The following is a 25,837-nucleotide window of genomic DNA, read 5'->3' as shown; positions in this document are numbered from 1 at the left end:
ATAGTACTCAAAGTAAAAGTTACTAGTTACTTTCACCCCCACATTTATTGTTGGTAATAAATCTTGGTACGGTTCCCTTGCATACAGTAAACATCTCCTTTAGAAACTTAAAAAGGAAGAGATGAAATCTATCACAATTGAAACTTAATGTATTTTTCCACAAAGGTATCTGTATAAAATAAAAAGTTTGTCAAAGTGAACAATTATTTTTAAAATAAAATAAGACCAATGATTTTAATTCAAAATGAAAAAAATTCTCAGTTTCTAAGTATAGCTACATTTATGAACTCTAAAACTGAGAAAATAACCTTCATTCAGTGCTGTTTTTAGCACCATACATTACGTTTAATCTGATTGGTCGACTATGATGTGATGCATTTGATTGTTGTCTGGTCATTTCCTATTTTTTGTAGTTTCCCAATGTCCATTGATCATTTTAAAACAAAATAAAATAATTAACTCAGTAATGGTAGGGTGTAGAAATGTAATTAATTACTTTACTTCTTTTAAAAAGTATTTTAGTACAAGTGAAATTACTGCTTTAGAAATATACTCAATAAAGTACAAGTACCCATAAAAGCAACTCATACACAGTAAAGTGAGTACTTGTAATCAGTTACTTTCACCTCTGGTTAAAAAGCCCTTATCAATGAATCTGAGTGCTTTGGCCTCACCCAGGAGCGTAATGGCCCCTGTTCTCTGGTTTGATTGGCCCCTGCTGTTGCTGCTGCTGCTGCTGCTGTTGTCCCAGACAAGGGTAGACGTGGCGGAGGCCCAGGGGTGGACCTGGGGGAGGATAGGCGTTCTGACAACTGGGGATCCCCGGCGGAGGGGCTCCTTGGCGTAGAGGAATCGGAGGACTTAAACCACACGCCAACCCTCCAGAGGAGGACACTCCTGCTTGGGGAGATGAGTAATTTGGTCCCGGGGTGCTGTGGACCTCTGAGAAACAGCTGGAGGGGGGGAAAAGGAGGAAGAAAAAAGGAGATTAGACTTATCAAGAAAAAACAAATTCCTCTGTAACGACATGATCTGATTTGGTGGGTGCTAGTTGTTTTGACGCAGTTGGTTTGGAGTCCCTACTGACATGTCAGTGCTATCGTCCTCCTTGCTGATGTACTCTTCCAGGATACTGGTGTCGATGTTGGCTGGCTCCAGAGAACTGGTAATATCATGACCTGTGTTGAAGGGAGGGTTGGGAACACGGAGATGGAGAGCATCTGGGGATTAGCAACAGGAATCTTTCAGCAGCTCTACCAAAGCTGTGGTTTCAACACACACAACGTGTTACATTGTCCTGTAAGAGAATAAAACCGTGTGCTCGCTTTGCCCACTTATAATCAAAATACTTAATCAACTGCTGAACAACTCATTTTTTTAGTTTTGGAAAGACCAAAACATTCTCGTTTCCCATACATGTCGTTTTTAAGATATTATGAGTTTTTTTCTAAAGCCTTTTCCTATTTTTCAAAAGATGAAACCATTTGTACGCTGTGAGTAAATGTGTTCAAATGGTTTCCTCACAACTTTCCTTACTTCACCCCGATTGGAAAAGCCTCACAAATCCTGACCACATGACCCCCCTACGTGACCCCCACCTAATCTTTCAAACACAAGCATGTGAAACAAGCCTCTATGCATTTATTTGAAGAACAGAAAAAATAGTCTCCAGTGTATGGGGAGAGATTTGTCTCACAAATATTCACACACAGATTCACAATTTTCACATGTATTTTTTAGATTTACATTACAGTGAAATGATGAAAAAGTATTTTTTGTCAAACCAAGTGTTGCACTATGATCAGTAGGAGACAAACGAAAGTTGCAGAGATGTTGGTGACACTGCAGTAAATACCAGTGACGTTATTAGGACGGATGTCCTGATGCAACTTTTTAATTTCCGATATGATACCGATATTGCAGCCTTGCGTATCAGCCGATACCGATATTGATCCGATATGAGCATGAATCAAACATACTTTTTTTTTCTCTCTCTCTCTTTTCTTTAATAAAAAAATAATAATGACTTATTTTGTAGTGTGGAATGTTAGAAAAGGTTTGATCAAGTGATGTCACTCAAACAGAGAACAATAGTCAGCAACAGTAGGTATGAGAAAAACTGACCCATTTATTATTAAACAATTGGTTACATAATTTTTAACCTTCAACATAATATCTACAGTATTATACAATTGAATAAAATAAATTAAAAATGAATTAAAAATCAGAAAATCCGGAAATTTGAATCTGATATCCAATATTCGTTTTCAGGCTAATATCGAACCGATATCCGATATCGATGTTGGATCGGGACACCCTAGTTATTAGATATTCTTGTAGCTTGTTTCATTAAATTAAATTAATCTTCACCAAAGACTTCAATGCTGCCCCCTAGTGGAGGGGTGGCGCTTTTCACACACGTGGGTCGGTAGCTGTGTGTGTGTGAATCTGAGAGAAACTGGGTTACGTTTGTCTCAAAAATAAATTCACACGCCGGCCGATCCACAAACGCACTTTGCTCAATCCACAAGCATAATTCAAGATCAAAACATGACAACTCATGATAAATACACACACACAAATAGGGGTGAGTATTGGCAAGGATGTTGCAATATGATACATATCACAATACTTGGGTCACGGTACGATTTTATAACAATATTGCAATATCACGAGATATTCAACCCAGTTAATATCAAAATTAAACGTAGAGATGAAAAATCAAGTTGCTGTATATTTCATCAGAAGATATTGATCATTCAGAGGACAAATTGAGACAAAAATATTTGCGTCAAAACATCCTATTTATTATTATATCTACGGCGCCATCTACTGGAGGTGCAGAAGTGGCACAATTTTCAAGGTTTTTACGTAGGAACAGGAGCTGGTTTAACATGCCCAGGAGTTAGGCTGCTGCGCTGAGAAATGACAATGTCTCCAACAGTAGAAAACACACGTCCACGAAAATGTGAAAAATACAATTAAATGATTAAATATCAGAAAAAAAAATAATAATAAAAAAAATTGATTTAAAATCGGCACCCAAAAATCGCAACATACAGTATCGTGAAATCAATTTTTTTTCACATCCTTACACACAAATGATAACAAATGTGTAAAATGTGGATCTATTTGTCAATATCTTTGAGGCATATCTCTCCCCATACCAGTGAAACTGTACAAATATATATATATATATATGTTGGGTGTGGGATTCATATGTATGTGTATATACGTATATATGCATATGTGTGTATCCATAAAATGAAGAGTCCGTCCTTAAGACTGCTCTACTGTAAAGTGCCTTGAGATACCATTGGTTATGATTTGGCGCTATACAAATAAAGATTGATTGATTGATTGATATAAAAACATTAGTTTTCTGGGATGAGTCAGAAGAACCAAGGAAACAGAGAAGATGGCAGGAGTGTGTGTTGAAAGGGTAAAGACCAAAGACCTGGACTATACTTTACTCCTCTCTCTCTCTCTCTCTCTCACACACACACACACACACACACACACACACACACACACACACGTATTCCTTCTATCAGTTCAAGCTGCTTTTCAGTTGGGAATGTGAGGAATTTCGCTGCTACACTGGCAAACTTTTCTGTTTTTATCTTAATCTAACATTGTTCTGCAGCCCAACAAAAATATGTCACTTAAGTTGACATGACATCACCTGTTTGCCTCCATAACTACTTTTACTGTTTGTCAGTCAGAAAAGCTGTAATCTTTTCAGTGTGTTATATTGTGTTCTAAGGCTAAAAATTAGTATTTAGTATTTATCAATGTGTGGTTTTTGTGAAATAACCAAAAAGTGAAGCAAACCCTTTTAACGTTGATACAGAAATCCAGACAGAACGTGGGTATAAATAAAAATCTGAATCCTCAGCCTGGATGGACTCGTGTGATTTTGTGTATTTGTGTGTTTCTCAACTATCCTATAATGATGGATCTCCTTTAGACATTATTATTATTATTATTATTATTATTATTATTGGTATGTGTTTCCTAACCAGTGTAAATCATCTGTCAAGTTCAAAGAAAAACTCTTGCATTGCTGCACTTTTGTCGAAATGTTAAAATCACGTAAAGCAAATCGAGTTGCCCTGTGTATAAAAATGGGGATGTCCCGATACAACTTTAGATACCGATATTGCAGCCTTGAGTGTTGGCCGATACCAATATCGATCCGATACGATATCAGCACAAATCATACATACTTTTATTACTTATTTTGTAGTGTGGAATGTTAGAAAAGGCTTGATCAAGTGATGTTATTCAAACAGAGAACAATAGTCAACAATTCAAGTTCACCTCAGTTATTTTGTACTGTCAGTATATGATGGGAACGACTGAGGGCGGAGACAAAAACAACAAAAACATATCGGAGCGCTTATATCGGAGATTTTAGATTCAGTCCGATAAAATCCGATATTCGTTTTCTATCTGATATCGGACCAATATCCGATATAAATATCTAATCGGGACAACCCTAGTATAAAATTTGTTCTGCTCTGTTGTTCTGGTCATTCCTAAACCATTTGAAACCAAAAATACAAACTAAAAACTGACACATAAAGACCAAAATAGGAGCATGATCTGTTTAAAAACCTAATTTGTGAGCTTGAATATTAATAAAAAAAGGGATTGACAGATTTAAAAGATTAAATGCTATACATGAAACTCCCATTCTCAATACACACCTGCACTTTGTTGGGTTTTATGAAAATAATGTCTTTTTTAGGGATTTTGCGTGGTTGCTATTCTTCTTTTAAGTAGAATTTTAAAATGCTTACAGTATTTATGTACACTCTTTTAAAACAACTGTATATTCTCTTTTCTTCTGTTGATAACACATGCATTGGTGAGTTATTTTAGTTTGTAGACTCACAACAATACGTGCAACGCTGTTCACCATAAAAGATTACAGTAGTAGGCCGCAATAATGTTTGGGAATAAAAAAAAATCAAGACAAATTACTGTGAATAAATTATTGCAATACCTATATTATATTTTAGAAAAGGACAAAAAAATATTGTTGTAAAAATAACCATGATTTCATTTGACTGTAACTGGGTATATATATACTCTGGGTAGGGCTGCACGATTATCACCAAAATTATCATGAATATTTTAATAAATATTGTAATCTCGAATATAATCACAATTAATTATCATATTAGGGAAAAAAACTATGTTTTTATTACAGTGCAAAATTAAGCTTTAAAACAGAACTATAATTAAAAAAATATTTTTAAAAAATTAACCCAACAATTTAAAATGTACCAAAGGGTAACTGAATAAATACACTATTACATAGTGCAGAATCTGTTTTTTTAATTTAATTTAATCGTGGCAACCAAAGTCATGATCATGATTCAAATTTGATTTATTGTGCAGCTCTAACTCTGAGTATAAAGTTTTCAACTTAATACGAATATTAAAAAAAAAACAAAAAAAAAAGATAAATAAGAATTTTTTCCTATTTAAAGTGCAACAAGTGTGACTCTTCAAAAAAAAAACAAAAAAAAAAAACATAAAAACTGAGAGTGACAATTAATGCCAGTCTAAAAAAAATTAACAAGTCTTTTAAAACATCAAATGTCTATACGACCCAGATTTAAAACATGAACTTGCTCTGTTTCAACAATATTAGCATGTTTACATTTACATGACGATGTATCCGGCTGTTGAAAAACACACACAGCAGAGATGGAATGGTATATATGCATCACCCCAATATGTGCGTCACCCATAGTTTGATGATAAGCAACAATCACAGTTTACAGTCATACTTTACCTCATCACATTCAGACTAAAATGATCCAAGATTTAGACATATTCACTAAGAAAACAACATCTTTGTGTCTTCTATTAAATCCATCATCAACTCTTCCAGGACACCACTGCACATTGGAATAAATTACTCAACACCAATAAAATCAAATCAAGTTGTGCTCATACTTAAAGTGCATGTTAATGTTCATAAAACTAACTGTCTTTCACCACTGGATAGAAACAGATGGTAAATGTCTCTGTATACATGCCAGTGCATGAAAAGAAACCCAGGATGGTTCCCCTGAAATAAGATCCAGATGTGCACCCCACCCAAAGAGGCAGTAAATTTATACTGGCAGGCCTGATAACGCAGGGGAAAAAAAGCCTGAGATAGAGGTTGAGGGGAGGGTGGAGAGATGGAGGCTGGCGTGAACACGGGCAAAAAAGGCAAAAAGCAAAGCTTAACGTCTAAGGAAGGAATGATAGAACATATGAGGAGAAAATATGAAACAGAGCCCAGGGAAAGATTAGCTTTGGGTCCAAAAGAAGGTGAAGCAGTGAAACCCAAGACAAGATTCAGAGACGTATGTTTGCACAAAGAGCTCAGCTTTACTAATTATTTATATATACAGGTACAGGTATATACTGTATCCATGTGATGGTGGTCAGGAAGTGGGTAATGCTGTGTAACAAACTCAAGTTTGTCCCCAGGTCTTTCAATACAGACTGCACAGTTTAAGGTTTAAGTTTTAAACCAAATCAAAATAATCAAATATATATAGAAACGTCAGCGTTTTTCCTGTTTTAAAACAAATCTTGTTCTGTTTGTGAGATATTTGGATATTTACGGGGAAATTATCACCTGCACCTGGTTTCCCTCCACAGGTCCTGGACCAAGAATTATTTCAGCAGTTTTCTGGTCCTGCTCATGTTTTCATTCAGTCTGTGGATGTTTTAGCTCGTATAAAGCTGCACACGCTGTAGTTTTGTTTTATGGTGCAACGGTCCAAATAGTTTCCAAATATACTGGCGACTGACTATCGACTGAGGCTGGTGTGAAGAACAATAGATGCTGGAATTTCTATGATTTGACACTTTTGCAATTCCACAGCTTTTTTGAGAGCAGTAGAAATATTTATAATACCGCTCAGCCACTTACGGCAGCCGTCAACACACACGGAAGTTGATCACAAGAAACGAGGAGCACCAGTAGATTCAATACACCACCTCTAATTCCTTTAATCACATATCATGTGCATGTTTTTTGTAATATCCATTTTTAATTTATTTATGCATCAATAATGTTTCAATTCACCAGTAATGTGACTTATGCGTTGCTTCTTTTTTTGTCTAATAGTAAAAGTCCGCCCCCGTCTGCGGGTCCCCTCTGTGTGGTGAGCTTAAAACATGAAGCTCTTGTCCATAGTTTCCCTTAAATATCCAAATATCTCACAAACAGAACAAGAATTAATTTTCAAACAGAAAAAACGCTGCTTGTTTTTGATTTTTCTATATTTCTGTTTTGGATTTAAGTCAGTAAAACAAAATAACCACACTGCTTATCTGTTATTAGGGGTGTCCCGATTTAATATCGAAATCGGATATTGGTGCGATATCAGCCAGAAAACGAATATCGGATTTTATCGGACTGCATCTAAACTGTCCGATACACATTATATCGTATTTATTCAATCATAGAATACTGTAGATATTATGTTGAAGGTTAAATGTATGTAACCAATTGGTTAATAATTAATGGGTCAGTTTTTCTCATACCTACTGGTGCTGACTATTGTTCTCTGTTTGAGTGACATCACTTGATCAAGCTTTTTCAAACATTCCACACTACAAAATAAGTAATAAAACTACGTATGATTCGTGCTGATATTGTATTGGATCGATATTGGTATCGGCGGATACGCAAGGTTGCAATATCGGTATCATATCGGAGGTGAAGAAGTTGTATCGGGTCATATCTGTTATTTTGGTTTGAAATCGAATAAGCAAAGAACAAAGGGTACATGGATTTGGTAACTAGTCTGATCTACATTGTATGAGGGTCTTTGATTGTGACTGGGTTTGTCCTGTGATGAACTGGTGGCTGTCATTGATAATGGTGTTGCCTTTGAATTGAACTCATTGTTGCGTCGCTCCTGTTATGTAACTACACGCTACAAGAGGAAGAAACAAAACAATTGTTTGCTTCCTTTTTTCACTTTTTTGAATCAGCAGATTATTCCTTCCTTTTTCCAGCATAACTCTGTGTTCGTTCTTCTGTATGAGTCGATTATGGCAAAACTCATAATCACGATTATTTTGATCAACATTGTTATCGCGATTATAATCACAATTATTTTTCATGTTAGGGAAAAATCTGTATTTGTTTTGCACTACTTTAAAAAAAAAAACAACTAAATATCAACAGTTTACGGTGCAAAATGAAGCTTTAAATGAAAATTGTACAAAAAAAATGAAAATAAATTAACCCAATAATTTAAATCTACCAAAGAGTAACTGAATCAATACACTATTACAGAGTGCTTTCACCAAAGGCAACTCATTGAAAACAATTACAGCTCACAGCTCTCATCAATCCACCACATGGCTGAGAAAGTGACTGATTTGATATTCTAAGTGTAAATGTTGCCGACGATCAGGCTAATTTAATCGTGGCAACCAAAATTGGGATCACGATTAAAATGTGATTAATTGTGCAGCCCTACGCACAACAATTCATTACCTATAGGGAATTTCAGCATCTCTAATGAACTTTAAATACATACTACAAATACTTCCCACGGTAAAAAAGGAGAACATGCAACTCCACAGAGGAAGGTCCCAGGAAGGCTCCTTACTGTCCAAAGCTCCAATGATGTAGTAAAATGTCAGATGTTAATCAACAGACGTAGCTTTTAAAAACGAGAGCATGATTCAGTTTCCATGAGGAAACATCAGGAATGTTCAGGAAGTTACAAACTATTTCCATAGAAGGTGGAAAACTAAAGAAATCAACTTATAGGTTCCTGCAGCTTCACACAAGCTGTTTAAGTTATTCAACAATAAATTCATGTTTATAGGAACACTTTACAAATGTACTAAAATCTGAAAACTGCTCAGGCTGTTGCTGTAGAAAAATAATTTCTGTACATGTGAACATTACTGAGTAGACGGACTTTGGCACTTAGATAATAATAATAATAATAATAATAATAATAATAATAATAATAATAATAATAATAAAACTTTAAATCTGTCCATAATGGACTGAATCAGGCGTTAAAACGCCTGCCCCACAGGAAATCCAATTACAATCCAATTACAATCCAATTACAATCCATTACAGAATTGTGTTCAAAGTAAAAAATAATATAGAAAAGATTAAGGGTGTCCTGATCCGATATCGATTTCTTCATTGCACTATTTTTTGGGTTTTCTGTGTGTTGCAATTTTTTTTCCACAATATTGCGATTTTAAATGCGATTATTTTTTCAAGGGCCTCTTGTCATGTATTTTTCAATGAACTCAAGCAAAAAATCAATCTGTTTCATAATAAACAATTTCAGATTTATTTAAACTTTAAATAAATATAAAATATACATTTTAAAGCATTATGGATGTAACGATTAATCGTAAGGCAGTTTAAAATCGATTCATAGGTATCACGGTTCACATCAATTTTCTGAAAATTGAATCGCAGTACTTTTTTTAATCAGCAGAAGTGTAGCCTGTGGGCGGAAACTGCTATTACTTTCTTTCTGGCCGCCTTCTACTCTTAAACATGTTCATAAATGATTCCTTACCCCTTTAACACCGAAATAATGTCTGTAATTTTACGTGAATATCTGTAAAAGTCACGTTTTTCTATTAGCTCTGTCTGCTAGCATAGCATCTCTTCTTCACTGCTAGATTAGCTGCATGCCAACCGACCACTGTTACCAGCGCCCTCTGCTGGTCCAAACAAATATTTGACGTAAATACAGTGCAATGACTGTTTTTTTTTTTTTTTTTTAAAGTCCAATTGTTAAGGCACAAATTACATTTTCAGTTGCACTTTTAAAAAGAAAAGGAACTATTATGCAGTTTTGCATTGTTCAGAATTTAAATTAATAGGCTTCTTCATTTGTATTATTCCTTTATTTATTTCATTCAAGAGTTATTTTTAGTTAAATTGTATTGTTTTGAATAGTTTATCAAGGTATTATTTTGACAATGAAAAATAAAAATAAAATAGTACAGTACTTTCTAGTTATTTCCCAAAAAAAAATAAAGGAATATTTTTCAGTCATCATTTGTCTACAGTCCCATTTTGTAAAATAAATCATGAGAGAATCGTATCGTGAACCCAGTATCGTGAATCAAATCGTATCGAGAGTTGAGTGAATCGTTATATCCCTAATACTAAGTGGTGATAAAAGTGCTAAGATTCAAATTATTTGATGTTTAGGACGTCATATAAATATGGGCAAAGCAGTGACAAAAAAAAAACTAATCAATACAAAAATCTGTGATGCTCTGTTAATGTAATGAAAATGAAATGATAAGCAGAGGGCAGAGCTAGAGCAGAGTTAGAGTATGATGAGTTCACTGAGCATCAGATGGAAATAAGCCGTCGTACTTTAACATAGGAACATTTCTCCTTACACTGAGCAAGTAGAACACAATCATTACAAATGAGTTGTAACTGCTCCCTTAAAATCACTGCAGTCGGACTCTTTGTACACTCCACATCTGCATTTCTCTGACCTCCATGTTTGTTTGTTTGAGTCCAGCTGTGCTCGACCAGGAACAGTGAAAGGATTGTGAGTCCAGCGTCGATACAGGCTCAGCTTTTCACAGATTAGAAGTTGACAGGAGAGTTTGTGTAAGCAAACGCATCTGTATGTGAACATGCACTGTGTGTGTGAATTGTAGTGCCTTGGTAGTGTGTTTATAATATAACATCATTTTGAGAACAATATCCAATCAGAAGCACAGTTAAAACAACTTTGGACAGGTTAGGCATGTGGTGTTATCAGTATTATAGGATTGTTTTGACAGAAAATTTAGATTTTTGTCTTACTTTTTGGAATTTTGACAAAAATAAAAGCCAATTTTTTTTGGAGGTCAACTTTTTTTGGTCAAGTTTCAGTCAACATGTCTTTTTCGACTAAGTCTGTAGAGAATTTAGTCGACCAAATATTTACTCTTTTTTTACATTGATTAACCCACAAACCACAAATACATTTACCTGTATTAGTCTCATGCCTCACACACACAGTTTACTGATTACTTCAATGAACATCATTTCCCGCTCTCTTATACTAAAGTTCTTGACAACTAAATTCGAAGTCAAAATAATTCGCTGTTGTTTTTGTTGACAAAAATGCCAATAATTGTAGTAATCATTTTAGTCACGTTCCCTTTGTTTGTCTTACTATTAGTGCTGGGTGGTATACCGGGTCATACCGAATACCGGTATATATTTTCGTTATGATATTAATTTTTAATATTCCGCGTACCGGTGTATTTGATCACACAACTTTCGGAAGACAACGCTGCGCCGCATTTCAGACCGGACTTTTCAACGTTGCACTTCTAAATAAGAAGGTAAACAGTAGCGCTCTGGTGTTAGCTACGGTGTAAATCATGCATGTAAATGGATAAGAAAGACACAAGCTCTGAAGCTGCATGTGAGCATGTGCTTGCGTGCGCATGCCTCTGCTACAGGAGAACAACACTCACGGACACGAAGGCACGGTTAGCTTAGCATGTCAACAGTTCGGCAGTAATAAAAAGAGAGCAAAGGACCACAATTTGTAATTCCTATAACGCGGAAATAAGTCCTGGTGGAGCTGAAAACAAAACGCTACCTTATTCACCATAAGAAACCACCACACCACTGAGTATGCAGCAGAAATCAAGCTAATGCTAAAGCTAAGCTAGCACAGCAAAGAGCTGTGTCATCATGACAGTAAAATAGACCATCTTAAGTCAATCTACTGCAGTAATTCATCTCTCAACCAGTAGAAAATGCTGTGAACACCTGATTATGCATGAAAAAAAATTACCGTCATAAACCGTGAAACCATTAGAGTTTTGAAAAATACCCTGATATACATTTTTGGTCATACCACCCAGCCCTACTTACTGTAGTTACTATTTCTGATGAAAGCTATGATGAAAATTGGTCAACAACAACATCATCACTGCGGTAAACATCGTTTGACTTTCCTGATCTTCTTCCTAACTTTAGTGAATTATGAAAAACAGTAACAGGCACAGCCATGTTCTTTGGACTGTGGGAAGTGATTGAGAGTACGAGTGAATTAACTTGCCAACCCCACTCTAACAGGTTTTAATGAAGAATTTAAAATGACTTAGAATGAATATATTTTCCATCTAAACCTAGTGATTTGATTTAATAGGACACACTCTGGTTGAGTAAACTTCTTGCAGATGCGTTAAATCAAGAATATGTACCGGTATTTGGGTTATTTTTAAATATATACTGTAATTCGATTAGTCAGGCCAAATAGATTTGTAAGGGTAATTGTAACATATTAAGGTTTGCATGTGTTTTCAAGATCACAATGGTCCTCATTTATCAACCGTTCATATGTTCAGATCTGAGCGTACGATGTGCATTCAACCAAATTCACGCAAGCTTAGGTATCTCTCAATTTTGACGTAATCGTACTCTATAATCAGATCTTACGTCAGTTATTATTATTATTATTAATATTAAAGTAGTTATTGAGAACTTAATTCAAACGTCAGCCTGAGTCCGTTCAAATACGTAAACGCTGTTCACTTCCTCCGTTATTCTTGTCCACAAAGCGTTTAAAATGAACTCTACCGAAAAGCACGTTTGTTTTTCTTCACCTCAGCTGTGATGATGATTTTCATCTTGGAAACGTTTATTTTCTTGACAATGCTTGTTTTACCTCAGTGGGCGGGGCCTCTGAACCTGGAATATTAACAAGCCATGTTTTCTCCGAGAGAAGTGGTCGTGTGACCAGGTACGTCACATTCTGTGATGTGTATTCGTAGAAAAAGTGTTTCCATAGCGCTTTTGCGACAAATTTCAATATCAAAACACCTGAAAATCCTCCTGATGAAAGCATCAAATCCTTTTAGCAATATTAGCGTTTTTTAAAAAATTCAGGTGTTTCCATCATCAGTTTTTATTGCGCTATTTAGATTTTGCGCATTTTCAAGGGTAATGGAAACACAGCTACTGTGAAAACATCTTGAAAAGTCTGCACGACCATCGGAACCATCGATGCCTTTAACCTCATAAACTTGATTTATCACAACGTCGTCACAGTTTGTCAAACACATTGACCTCCACAAGTGTGTGTGTGTAACATGCTTTTTTAATTGCATAAGCAGCTTCTAAATCACGTCTCATTCCTACTAGCAAAGTTTACATTTAGGAGTCTTTCAGTTGAGCTGTCTTTGTCATTTCAGTTGAATATTCTAAGGCACACAGGCCCAGACAGAGGAGGACAGTTGGGCAACTGGGACAAATCACTAGTGTGTCGTTGGTTTCTTTATGGGAAGAAAAAGTTGAAATTGTCTATTTGTACGGTTGCCGTACGGACAACCCCTGGTACTATTGGTACGTTTACTGAAGTACAAGTACGTAGCGTTTTAGGATTAGGTTATAACCCAATGTCGCAACTATGTTTAGGGTTAGGTTTAGGGTAAGGTTTAATCTTAGTCACATGACTAAACTGCTCAATGACTGACCCATCATGTGACCTAAACTGGCCAAATAGGGGCGCTGCGTACGGATAGAATGTCGGTATATTCATACGGCAACCGTACAGATAGCCACTGCCTAAAAAGTTGATGGGGGGAGGGTAAGGTATGAAAAGTTGCTTAACATAACAACAAAGTGCTTAAGCAACACTGGCCTACACGAACACAAAGTGTGGACACGAGTGTAAACTGAACCCCATTTATCATCTACAACAGTGGTTCTCAAACTTTTATGGCTCAAGTTCCCGCTTTCTCTTATTTCTGAATCCATGTCCCCCCCTTTGTCTGACTACAACATTTTGCTAAGAAAACTATTAAAAAACAACTATAGATCATAATAATTAAATGAATGAGTGAAAACACATTTTAAATAATCTAAGAGTGTGAATAAGTAGAAATAAACAGTATTTAATGCTGTGGTTCCCAACCTTTTTTGGTCCGTGACCCCATTTTGATATCAAGAATTTCTGCTGACCTCTAAGACATTTTTTTTAATGTTTCACTGCATTTTAGTTGAACTAGATTCATAAAGTGAAAGTATAGAAATAGTTTGAAATTGTGTTGTTTTAAATAAAACATTATTATTTTTTCATTTAAAAAATCTTTTAACTCTAATTTTTCAGAATTTTCAGGCGACCTCATTTAAACTCCAGGCAACTCAGATTTAGTGGTTCCTGAATAGATTTATTCCTATAGTTTTGATCAATTCTGGTCATCTCACGCCTGGGGTGGGACTCTCTCTCTCAAGGACCCCCTGTAGTGCCATCATGTACCCCCATTTGAGAAACACTGATCTACAAAATAAAGTTCCATGCATTTGTTACTCACTTTAGTGAGTTTTGGTTTGCTTTCTATCTTACCCACTGGGTCATGGACAGGTCTGTGATTATTAATAGAATAAAACTCAAGTGAACATGGCTGCATATGAACAACAAAACAAAACAATAAAGCTTATAAACACTGCATATATGAACTTATGTTTTTAGCATGAGTTTAGAGTACATTTATTCAAAAAAAGAGACTGTAGTTAAAAACCCTTTATTCTAAGTTTATTCTAAACTCTAAGTTGGATCCCCAAACTGAAAAGCACCAGGGAGACAACACATTTTTTCAAGCAACACAAGAAATCCATGCAGCACTCCATGCAACAGTTTTCTGTACAATTATTCAAACTTTAGAAACATCTGAAAACTCACAGTTTACGCACAGGCTGATGCAAAATTAAAGAAAATTCCAACACAACAACCGTAGACTGTCTAAGGTGCATTATCATACCACGTTATTAACAGAAAGACTCACACTTCACACACAGTGACAGATCACATCCACACAAGCACCAAGTACCTGCACGAAGCCACAGCATGTTGACGTCCTTGAGATAAAACCACCTGAAACTGAAGATAAGACCAACAATTCCTGTGGATTTTTTACATGTTTTCCTTCCCAAACTCCAAGACTTTCTTCTGCAGACCTGAAAGTTCCAGACCAGGGTAACAACTGTGTGTATGTGCGCGTATGTCTATGTGACAAAGCATATTGTGTATGTGTGTGAACGGCTAGAAGAGTGTTATAATGAGGATTACTCCCTGGTCATGAGAAAGGGCTGTACCAGGCTACCACACACAGTCCTTGTCGCACACCAGCACTGGTCACACCAGCAGACCAGGCTCAGGAGATTACTGGGGAAGCTAACAAGGCTGGGAGTGGACCAGGGCTGAACCAGCACCAGGGCTGGAGACAACACGTTATGTATGAGAGGCTGACTGCTAATGGCTGAGGGAAAGGAAGTATGTTGGGGACTTGATTTTTACTGATAATGCTTCAAATTGGGGATAATAACAATATAACATGTTCTCCTAGTAGGGGTGTCCCAATCCGATATTGATATTGGATATCACCAGAAATGGACTGGGATGAAAATTCTACCCTGGTATTTTCTATCCAGACCAGTCCACTGCATTATCAGAGACACAAAGTAGAAACTGTTATTAAGTCAGCGATGGTCAACATGTGGTTCTTTATGCCTTTGTTTTAATTTTTATTTCCCCAGAAATTCTTAAAATTACTCCCTTTGGGGCAAAGGAAAGGAAATATGTAATATTTTATTCTTTAGCCTCCTTTGGACAAAAAATACCCCTTTACTTCCTATTTTTTGTCTATTTGTGCAGGTTCTTTTTGACACTCTTATCCAGTTTTTGTCCTTTCTTTAATTTTTTTTAACCACTTTTTATCCAAATAAGTACCATTTGCCCAATAAACACCACTTGTTACCTATTCCCCTACATTTTGCCTATTTTTCTTCCACATTTTTATCATTTTTCACTATTGTTTGCCACATTTTGCTCATTTAAGCAACCCTTTGCCATTACATACTACCTGATTCCTCTTTATTTGCCAATTTGTTGGCCAGTCATGACTGCTGTTGGCCCATTTTAGTCACTTTTCACTCTTTTCTTGCCAAATTTTTGTAATTTTTTTTAAGAATTTTTTGGCCACCTGTTACCATACCTGCCTTTACTCGCTCGTCAAAAGAAACGTAGCAGACTTTGGGTCGACGGCCCACCGGGGCGATGCCCGGTATGTCAGATGGCCAGTCCACCCCTGGATATCAGTCTACTCCGAAATCAGCAGAAAACCAAATGTCGGATTATATTGGCCTGCATTTAAAACCTCCAAAATCAGCACTAGAATATACTCAATATTGGTGTCGGCCAATACTCAAGGTTGCAATATCCTAAAAACATACCCATTAAAGGGATCCTCCACTGTTTTTACAAATGTGGCCTAAAACCTTTGAAATGTCCTTATTAGTAGATCTATGCCAAACAAATGATTATTTAGAGCAACAAAAGCAGCACAAATTGGCATTTGGACCAAAAAAAGCTGCAAAATGATCTACAAAGCAGGCCTGTCACGTCACATAAATCACATGATTTTAAGATGGAGGAACACAGGCTCGATAACAGTGAAATAGTTCAATAGTCAATGAAAAAAATATGGTGCAAAATATTGTGTTTTCTTGGGCATAGATCTTCTAATTCGTTAATTTCAAAGCTTTTAAGGCCAAATTTGCAAAATATCGTCATATATTCCAGAGCACCATCCACCAGAAAGAGAAAATCATTGTTTTTTCTTCGTTTTTTATACTTATTGATCATAGAGTTGTTTTTGACAGTGGATTCCTATTAGTCTAGCCCACGGACCCACCTTCTATTCAGTAAAAAGATGGAGTGTTTTTTGAGAACAATACAGTGGGAGAACCAATGAAAATGATCCATAAGCTAAGAAACTCTATGGTGATGATTTACACTTAAAAACAATACATATGAGAAATACAGTCGGAAACACACAAAACACTGCTGAAAAAAAAGGTAATTGTGGGTACGATAGCAGAAACACCTGCTACCAAATTATGTGATGTAGGCTTGGGCGGTAATACGGTAATACCGTGTAAACGGCATCAGTTTCAATAGACGCGTGTAAACCAAGAGAAGCTTATTCAAGGTGAATTTATTCTATAGCGGAGTGATGGTTTGCTCAGAGTCAGTCAGCAGGGATCTGTGTGTGCTCTCTAAAACACCACAAAAATCTCCAATAACACAAGATAAAATCCATACATTTGTCACCAGACTATATAGAGAAAAAAGTTGCTAAGAGTGTTCAGAATATACCAGTAAAGGAGGTTCAGCTTCGGTTTCAGTTTAAGAAACGGAGCGGAGAGAGGATTCTACGAACTGCAGCTTTAACTCCTTGAATAAGCCTACATTCTGAGTGAACTCATCCTTTAGTAACTCTGTAAGTTGATCATTTAAACCGAAAAAGCGGTGCTAGTGTTAATGATAAGTGCTGTAAACATACAGCCGGAGTGAGAAGGAAAAGAAGCGATCAGTCCTCTCCGCTGTCACACGTAGACACATAGACAGACACACACACACAGTCGCCTTCGTTGTGAACGCACCCTGAGTCTTACGTCATATTTTTATAAAATAGGGAGGCGGTGTAACGGTATCAAAATTTGGATACCGCCCAAGTCTAATGTGGTGTGTGATGTAGGGATGTCCCGATATAACTTCACTTCCGATATGATACCGATATCGCAGCCTTGCGTATCGGCCGATACCGATATTGATCCGATATCAGCATGAATCATAGATACTTTTTTTTTCTTCTCTCTCTTTTCTTTAATAAAATAATAATAATTACTTATTTTGTAGTGTGGAATGTTAGAAAAGGCTCGATCACGTGATGTCACTCAAACAGAGAACAATAGTCAGCAACAGTAGGTATGAGAAAAACTGACCTATTTATTATTAACCAATTGGTTACATTAATTTTTAACCTTCAACATAATATCTACAGTATTCTACAATTAAATAAAATAAATATAAAACTAAAAATTTTAAAAAATTGGAAAATCCGTAAATTTGAATCCGATATCTGTTTTCAGGCTAATATCAGACCGATATCCAATATTAATATCGGATCTGGACACCTAGTGTGAAGTGATAAATAGTTTTAATAAAGCATGTTACTGTGTTCAGCTTATGATAGTGTAAAAGTTGAGCCACAGTTACAGGCACAGAACTTGAAATTGAAGAACGTCGTAGACAGTCGCCAAGTTTCAATTTGTTAGATGAACTTGACTCGATGTGATACATTGATGGTAAAATCCTCCCTGCCTGGGGATTACTCAGCTGGCAGCACTGACTGAATCAAACCCTACATTTGAACACCCGATAAGCTTCAGTGCTCAAAAACAATGTCTTCCTCCAACTTTGCTTCTTAACAAATCCACAAATCAGACGAGCCGTCTAAAGTTTGCCTGTTTCACACAGGTTCTCTGAGATGGACGACGATCCTCCCTCCCATTATTTACAACTACTGTGGGAGTACTGGGGGACTTGATGGGAATTTTCATACAGTAACTCAGGTAAGAGTTTGATAATAGATGAAAAATTCCAATCCCGCCATCCCAGCTGTAATGAAGCAGAATATGTAGTTATTTTGTCTTCACACATAGAATAGTTGAATGCACTCTTTGGTTTGTCAGACAACAATAAATCAACTTTAGAGCTGTTGGGTGTAATTGAAGAGACTTTTGTGGGTTTTTATTGTGTATGAATTATAAATCCTTCAAATCGTGTTGATCTTTAGTTGTGTTGATGTTAATCTCAAACTATTTTCTACATGAAGGCCAATCTAAGGTGAGATCTATGCAATACAATTAGTTTTCACTGAATGGTGCAGAATCACAAATACTTTATTTATCCCAGGGGGAAATGACTTCGTTACAGCAGCTCAAGACAAATTACAAATTTAAAGAAGAAAAAAAAGAAAATGTACATATTAAGTAAAAATAATCCGTGTACCCTTCGCTCTCTGGTTATTCTGTTTTAAAACCAAATCAAAATCAAAATCAACGGTGTGATTACTTTGTTTTGCTGACTTAAAACCAAAACAGAAATACAGAAACATCAAAAAACAGAAAAGCAGCATTTTTCTGTTTTAAAATAAAATCTTGTTTTGTTTGTGAGATATTTGGATATTTATGGGGAAATCCGTTGCATCTGGTTTCCCTCCACAGGTCTGTGGATGTTTTAGCTCGTGAGAAGTTGCTCACGTTTAAAGTAAATTGTTTTATGGTATAATGGATCTGTTACGGTCCAAATAGTATCCAAATAAACAGGTGACTGACTATCGACTGTGAGGAACAATAGATGTTACAACTTCTATGATTTGACACTTTTGCCAAAACAATTACAGCTTTTTTGAGTACAGTAAAAATATTTATTTTGCACGTTATAATACCTTGAGCCACTAACGGCAGCCGTCAACAGACACAGAAGTTGATCACAAGAAACGAGGAGCACTAGTAGATCATTACACCACCTCTGGGTCTTTTAATCACGTGTGTGCTTTTATGTAACATCCATGTTTTGATTGATTTATGTATTAATAGCATTTCAATTCACCAGTTCATCAGTAATGTGACTTACGCGTTGCTCTTTTTTTGTCAGGGAGTAAAAGTCCCCTCCCCCATCTGTGGGTCCTCTCTGTGTGGTGAGATTAAAACATGAAGCTCTCATCCATAGTTTCCTTTAAATATCCAAATATCTCACAAACAAAAGATTTCATTTTCAAACACTGATTGTCTGGTTTTTGATATTTCTGTATTTCTGTTGTGGTTTTAAGTAGGGCTGAACGATTTCGGAAAATAATCTAATTGCGATTTTTTTCCTCAAAACTGTGTTTGCGATTTAATATGCAATTATTTTTTCAAGGGCCTCTTGTCATGTATTTTGTCAATGAACACAAACAATCAATCAATCTGTTTCGTAATAAACAATTTCAGATTTATTTAAACTTTAAATAAATGTAAAATGTTTACAGTACAAGACAGGACAAGAAAAACATTTTTTTTATTTTTCAAACTGCAGCTCTTGTGATTAGAAAATCGCGTTTTATGATATCGCAATAATATCGCAAATGCAATTAATCGTTCAGCCTTAGTTTTAAGTCAGTAAAACAAAATAACCAGATAGTTTATTTGTTATTTTGATCTGAAACAGAATAACCAAAGAATGAAGAGACTTAAAAGACTGTAATTAAACAAAGTAGAGGTGTCCCGATCCGATATTGATATCGGACATCAGTCTGATATCGGCCAGAAGACAAATATCAGATTTTATCGTACTGCATCTAAAATCACCGATATAAACTCTCCGATAAAATGTTCCACTCCAGCACTTCTATCCATAGGTGACTGTGGTTCACACAAAGTAACCAACTGTTAATGACTATTGATCTCTGTTTGAGTGACATCACATGATCAAGTCTTTTGTAACATTCCACACTAGAAAATAAGTAATAAAAGTATGTATGATTCATCCTGATATCTTATCGGATCAATATCGGTATCGGCCGATACACAAGGCTACAATATCGGTATCATATCGGAAGTGATTACATTACAGTCGAAAAAATAAATAAAAATAAAAAAACAAATGTACATACAGTATAAGCTATCAGGTTAAAGTGAGGTTAAACCCAAAATTAGCATTTAGTTTTGATTTATTTTATTTTAGCAACTGTTATTTCCACTCAGGCTAAATTGAAACGTCACCCACAGATTGTGGTATTTAAGTATGTAATCACGTCATAACTGATAGATTATGTCATGATGACTCAGAATGCTCCAAAAAACAGCAAATGTTTCACAATCCTTAGTGTGTGGCAAACACTGCTTATGAATGTGTGGATGTTGTCTGAGTCAAAGAGAAGGTCAAGTTTTGAGGGGGTTGGGGGTCTCTCGCTCTCTTTCTCTCTCTACCCTGAGTCTGCACTATCTCACCTCCTCCATGGTCTGCTCACTGTCACTGTGATGGAGTCAGAGCTAAAATCCACTCTCACCTCATTGTGTTTGAACGCCACCAACGCTATGTAAGGAATGTATGTTAACGTCTACACATATGATCAAATACTATTACAACACTGTTTACAAGAGCAGTGAGTCACTTTTTATACAGGAAATTGCAACAAAGTGGAAAGATCTGATCAAAGATGTACAGAAGCTTATTGCATTCACTGAAGAAGACAAAAAGTTTAGGTTTTTCTGGGGAAAAAAAAGTCAATAAAAACATTGGCCCTGTTTTCTGTATTTACAGGAAATAATTTTTCTGAGTTGATAAGATATGTTTTTATAGGAAATTCAGAAAAAAACTAAAAAAAAAAAAGATTTCCTATAAAAACTTATCTCATTAATTTGAAAAAAGAAGCAAAAGAAAAACATTTCCTATAAAAACTGAACAACTGGGCCAATTTTTTTATTTACTTATTTTTCCCTCACCAATTCAGAAAAAACCCAATAATATTTCCTATAAAAACAGAAAAACTGTGCAAAAGTTTTTATTTACTTAAGGAAAACAGAAAAATATTTCCTATAAAATAAGGGCCATTTTTTTTTTAAAAAAAAATTTACTTATTTTTATCTCATCAAATCAGAAAAAACAAAAAACAAAAAATACTTCCTATAAAACAGAAAAACTGGGCCATTTTTTAAAATGTACTTGTTTTTATCTCATCAAATCAAAAAAAAAAAAAAAAAAAAAAAAAAAAAATACTTCCTATAAGACAGAAAAACTGGGCCGTTTTTTTTTTTTTTTAATTTACTTGTTTTTATCTCATCAATTCAGAAAAACTTTAACTTTTTTTTCTTCAGTTAATGCAATAAGCTTCCGTAAATTACTGGTAAATATCATTAGCTTTGGTGGAAAGTGCAACTGTAAACCATTTAATGGGAACATGTGCACCAGCTGTGTACTTCTGCTGACATTTAAGTTGAAGAAAAAGTATCTGAAATAAAGCCAAAGTGAGAACATCTCTCGTACTCCCAAAGCAAGAATGTAAACACACTGATTTTTTTAGAGAATGGCGAGGACCCTCTGACAGTCATGGATGGTTGTGTATATTTAAGTCAGTGCTCTGTGTACACTACATTAAAGTGCTAAGACCCTCAGATGATAAATTACTGCCCGGCACGTGTTTTTGTGTGCACCTGACCTCATTCCAAATGAGAAATAGACACCAAAGGATAGAATATGAGATTATGTTATTTACCATGTTTTGACATTAACCACATTTTGGAAAAATGACCAAAAACAAGCAGAATAAAGATAATGATGTTTGGAATGTGAAATGTGTGACTTCACAGCACAAACTCAATCTTCAGAAAACAATATTCACATGTAAAAATACACGTTATAAACAGCAAATTTCAAATCAAGGATATAAAACCAGCTTGATTAGTAATTTGAACACTTATGAATACAATGATCAGCATTGCAGCTCAAAGTCTATGGAGGTAGATTTGTGTCTTTATTATTGCAAAAAAAAAAAAAAAGGGTCTCAAATATCTTTTGTTTTTGCATTTGAACACACACAATATATATATATATATATATATATATATATATATATATATATATATATTATTTTTTTTTGTTATTTAAGTGACTTTTTTTTTTTTGCTTGAATGATAAAGACACAGATCAACCTCCATAAAAGTCTACTTGGTCAAATCTCTAAAACACACACACTGTGCCACAGCACACTTGCAAAACACATAATTTATCTTGGCCAAAATTCCTACTCCCTTTCAAAGCCCCAACCCCACCCTCCTCCACCTTTTTTTCTCCCTAAAATTCCCACTTTAACTTCTGCTACCCATCACCAGCACTTTAAGTCCCATCACCCATTAACCTTCCTGAATTCCTGCAAAAGTGATGTCCCCTAAAAGCTTTAAACAAAAGAAAAGAGCAGCATTAGTGTCAAAATTAGGAGGAAGTTGAGGAAAAGATGATTGGTTTTACAATAAAACTGCATATATACACACCTGCCATGTCTTCTGAAAGCAGTTTAATTATGGACCAGGTAAGGAGGCTTTCATTAAATCACGTCAGGTCTTTTACGTTATTTTATTTTTTATAAAACTAAACAAAATCAATCATAGATTCAGAAATTCTTACCTTCAAAAAATCTCTGTAACGCTTCTGTTTCATCTACCACGTCCATCCTAGCGGGTCCCACATAAAAAATCCATGAAAACCTCCCCCCGTCCGAATAGTTTTAATTCGGATTGAGGGAAACTTTTACATATTCATCACAAAATCAGATTTTCTGATTCACTTGTTCAGTTGCTCCACGCTTTACGCACCACGGTCCGTGTCTAGAACGGATAAAACGCATCCAAGTGACGCTTTGGATCGAGACAGTGTCACAAGTTTCCTCTCAGGTGAGTCTTAAATTAAAGTAACAACAAAAGTCCAAATAAATCCATTGAGCTTCATTTCACAGCGCCTTCAAACTTCATCACATCGTCATCATTGGCGGCGACGCGCATGAAAAAAACCACTAAACGGTGCGTAAACGTGTGCGTAAAGCTCCAGAGCGCAAAGCTCCAGAGCGCTGCCACGAGAGGATGTTGGTTCTGTTCTTCTGTTGTCAGACTGGGTGTGCAGCAGCAGAGGCAGGTGCGTGCGTGCGTGCGTGTGCATATGCGCGCGCGTGTGTGAATTAGTTTATGGTCGCAACACGTGTGTAGGACCTTACCAAAAAAACGCAATCTTGTGTATTTTTAGATTTATTTTTTAACACTTTCAAAGGAGTGGATTGTCTGAACTTATTTGGTCCCACCCTATTTTCTTCTTTGGTATTCTTACAAACCAGTTTTAATCAAAATTAAAACTCATATATCAATTATGAAATAGAAACGTTATCAACCAAGTAAAGCAATAATTTCACATTTAAAAAATAAAAGCTTAGCTGAAGTAATTATTTTTAAATGTGTGTTTAGATAATCAACGTTGGATAAGAAAAAAATTAAATAAAAATTAAAAAAAAAGTCCAGAAATGCATTTTTTTTTTAAATTTTATGTTACGAACATATTTTATTGTTAAATGTTAAAAAACAGTTTTCATTCATAAATCATCTGTCATTTTGTTATTTCCATCAACCTTTGCTAAATTTGTACTGTTTTTAGTCAAATTGAAAATGGAAAATTAAAAAAAAAAAAAAAAAAAAAAAAAAAACAGTAAATTCACACTGTAGTGAAATCATTTTTGCATTCAAATGAAATCTTACTGTTATAACTATCAAAATGAGTGTCTGAAAAATAATGAAATGAAAGTTTATTATATAAAATATTTTTTTAAAAGAGTGACTTTTAGGAAAAAAAAGTTTCGTTTTTTTATGGTTTTGTCACAATATAAATTTAACAACTGTCACTTGCAAGTCTTGGAGATCAATCAGGCAACAGCTAAACATGGTTTTGTTGAATTTGATGTGTGAGAAGCAAAATCAAACTGCCAGACAATGATTCAAGCCTGTGTAACAATGGCCATTAATGGATGGTTTGACTACGAGTAAACAGTTAATACAGTTCAGGCTGGCTTCATTTAAACACTGAACGCAATGCTCCAACAACAGGAACATAAATGGTAGAACTGGGAAAATCATAATGGATGAAGGTGGTCTTTATATAATGTGAAAGCGTCATTAAGGTACCAATGTTCTGCTGGAACACTTTGTGTCACCATCTGTGTGGATTATTAACATTTAGTAACTATTGAAGCAGGACAATAAAGTTAAATATCTCTACACTTTTAAAAAGAGCAGTTTTAACAGTGCTAACATAAAACAATATAATAAAACAGTACATTACACATAGAGTAATTCAGGCTCACAATGAGAGGATAAATGAGTTTCCATTAACTTTATGATCCTGCAGTGAGGCTGCGTGAATCTGCATTTATGCACCACATGAAACTCACAGTGATGCAGATCCAGTTTGCATTAACTACAAGCAGTAATTCAACCCATTAAATGGTCCACAAACTATTAGAATTATTATTTATACCAGTTTAACTACAGTCATAACAAACTCATTAAAAGTACACAAAGCATAAGTGGTGATTTCAAGGAAATTCACACGGTGATAAAAATATTTTAGTCAGGTGATGATTTTTACCCAATCAAAAAATGCCATTTTTTGTTCCACTCTCCTTCACCAGGGAAGCCTCAAATCATTTTTTCTAAGAATTGTTTGTTCTTAATTTCCTATTTTTTCAGTAATTTTGGTTAACATTCTTAGAGTCCACCCATGGTGGCATGTCATAGTTGAGAATGATAGAACACAACTGTAATCTGTCATGTCTTGTCATATTTGGATACATTTTGATTATAATTACTTTGTATTGGTTATAAAAATCAGCCGGTGATGGTGTTACTAATTGTAGAGATAGTGTTCTAGAAACAGTGTTCTTAAATGGCAGTAATAACAGATTGTGTGTTTTTGTCCAGACCAGCCCACTCCATTACCAGAGATGCTCAACATGTGGCTTTTTATGTCTTCATTTTATTAATTATTCCCCCAGAAAACCTTAAAATGGGAATTTTTAACCCCTTTTCATCTATTTACATTGTCCATTTTGCAACTTCCTTTGTCACATTTTTGCCCAACACTTTTTTCACACTTTAGCTACCTTTTGTCAATAAATATTCATTTTGTTTCCTATTTTTTGTCCATTTTTCAAGTTCTTTTTGACATTTAAATTTTTTTGGCCACTTTTCATCCAAATAGGCTAACTTTTGCCCAATAAATACCACTTGTTTCATTCTTACCGTACATTTTGCCTCTTTTTGTTCTACACTTTTGCCCTTTTTCACTATCCTTTGCCACATTTTGCACATTTAAGCTACATTTTGCCATTACAGTAAATACCACCTGGTTCCTCTTTATTTGTCCATATT

The 25,837-nt window shown here is 35.3% G+C and overlaps 1 protein-coding gene across 7 annotated transcripts in view; it reads right to left on the bottom strand.

Annotated features, from left to right (window-relative positions):
* Positions 1 to 23,514, bottom strand: part of myrf (myelin regulatory factor) — a 50,550-nt gene extending 27,036 nt beyond the window's left edge. For all 7 annotated transcript variants that reach the window (XM_028449110.1, XM_028449116.1, XM_028449111.1 and 4 more), the window contains exons 1-3: positions 23,055 to 23,514; positions 1,088 to 1,178; positions 675 to 953 (exon numbers count right to left, since the gene is read on the bottom strand). In XM_028449110.1, the coding sequence (XP_028304911.1) occupies positions 675 to 953; positions 1,088 to 1,178; positions 23,055 to 23,100 (416 nt within the window). In that variant the 5' untranslated portion in view covers positions 23,101 to 23,514. The remainder of the gene's footprint in view (positions 1 to 674; positions 954 to 1,087; positions 1,179 to 23,054) is intronic.
* Between the last annotated feature and the right edge of the window lie 2,323 nt (positions 23,515 to 25,837).

The sequence above is a fragment of the Gouania willdenowi genome, chromosome 6 (assembly GCF_900634775.1).
Source record: "Gouania willdenowi chromosome 6, fGouWil2.1, whole genome shotgun sequence".
Lineage (NCBI taxonomy): Eukaryota > Metazoa > Chordata > Actinopteri > Blenniiformes > Gobiesocidae > Gouania > Gouania willdenowi.
This window is presented reverse-complemented; position numbering and strand designations above follow the sequence as displayed.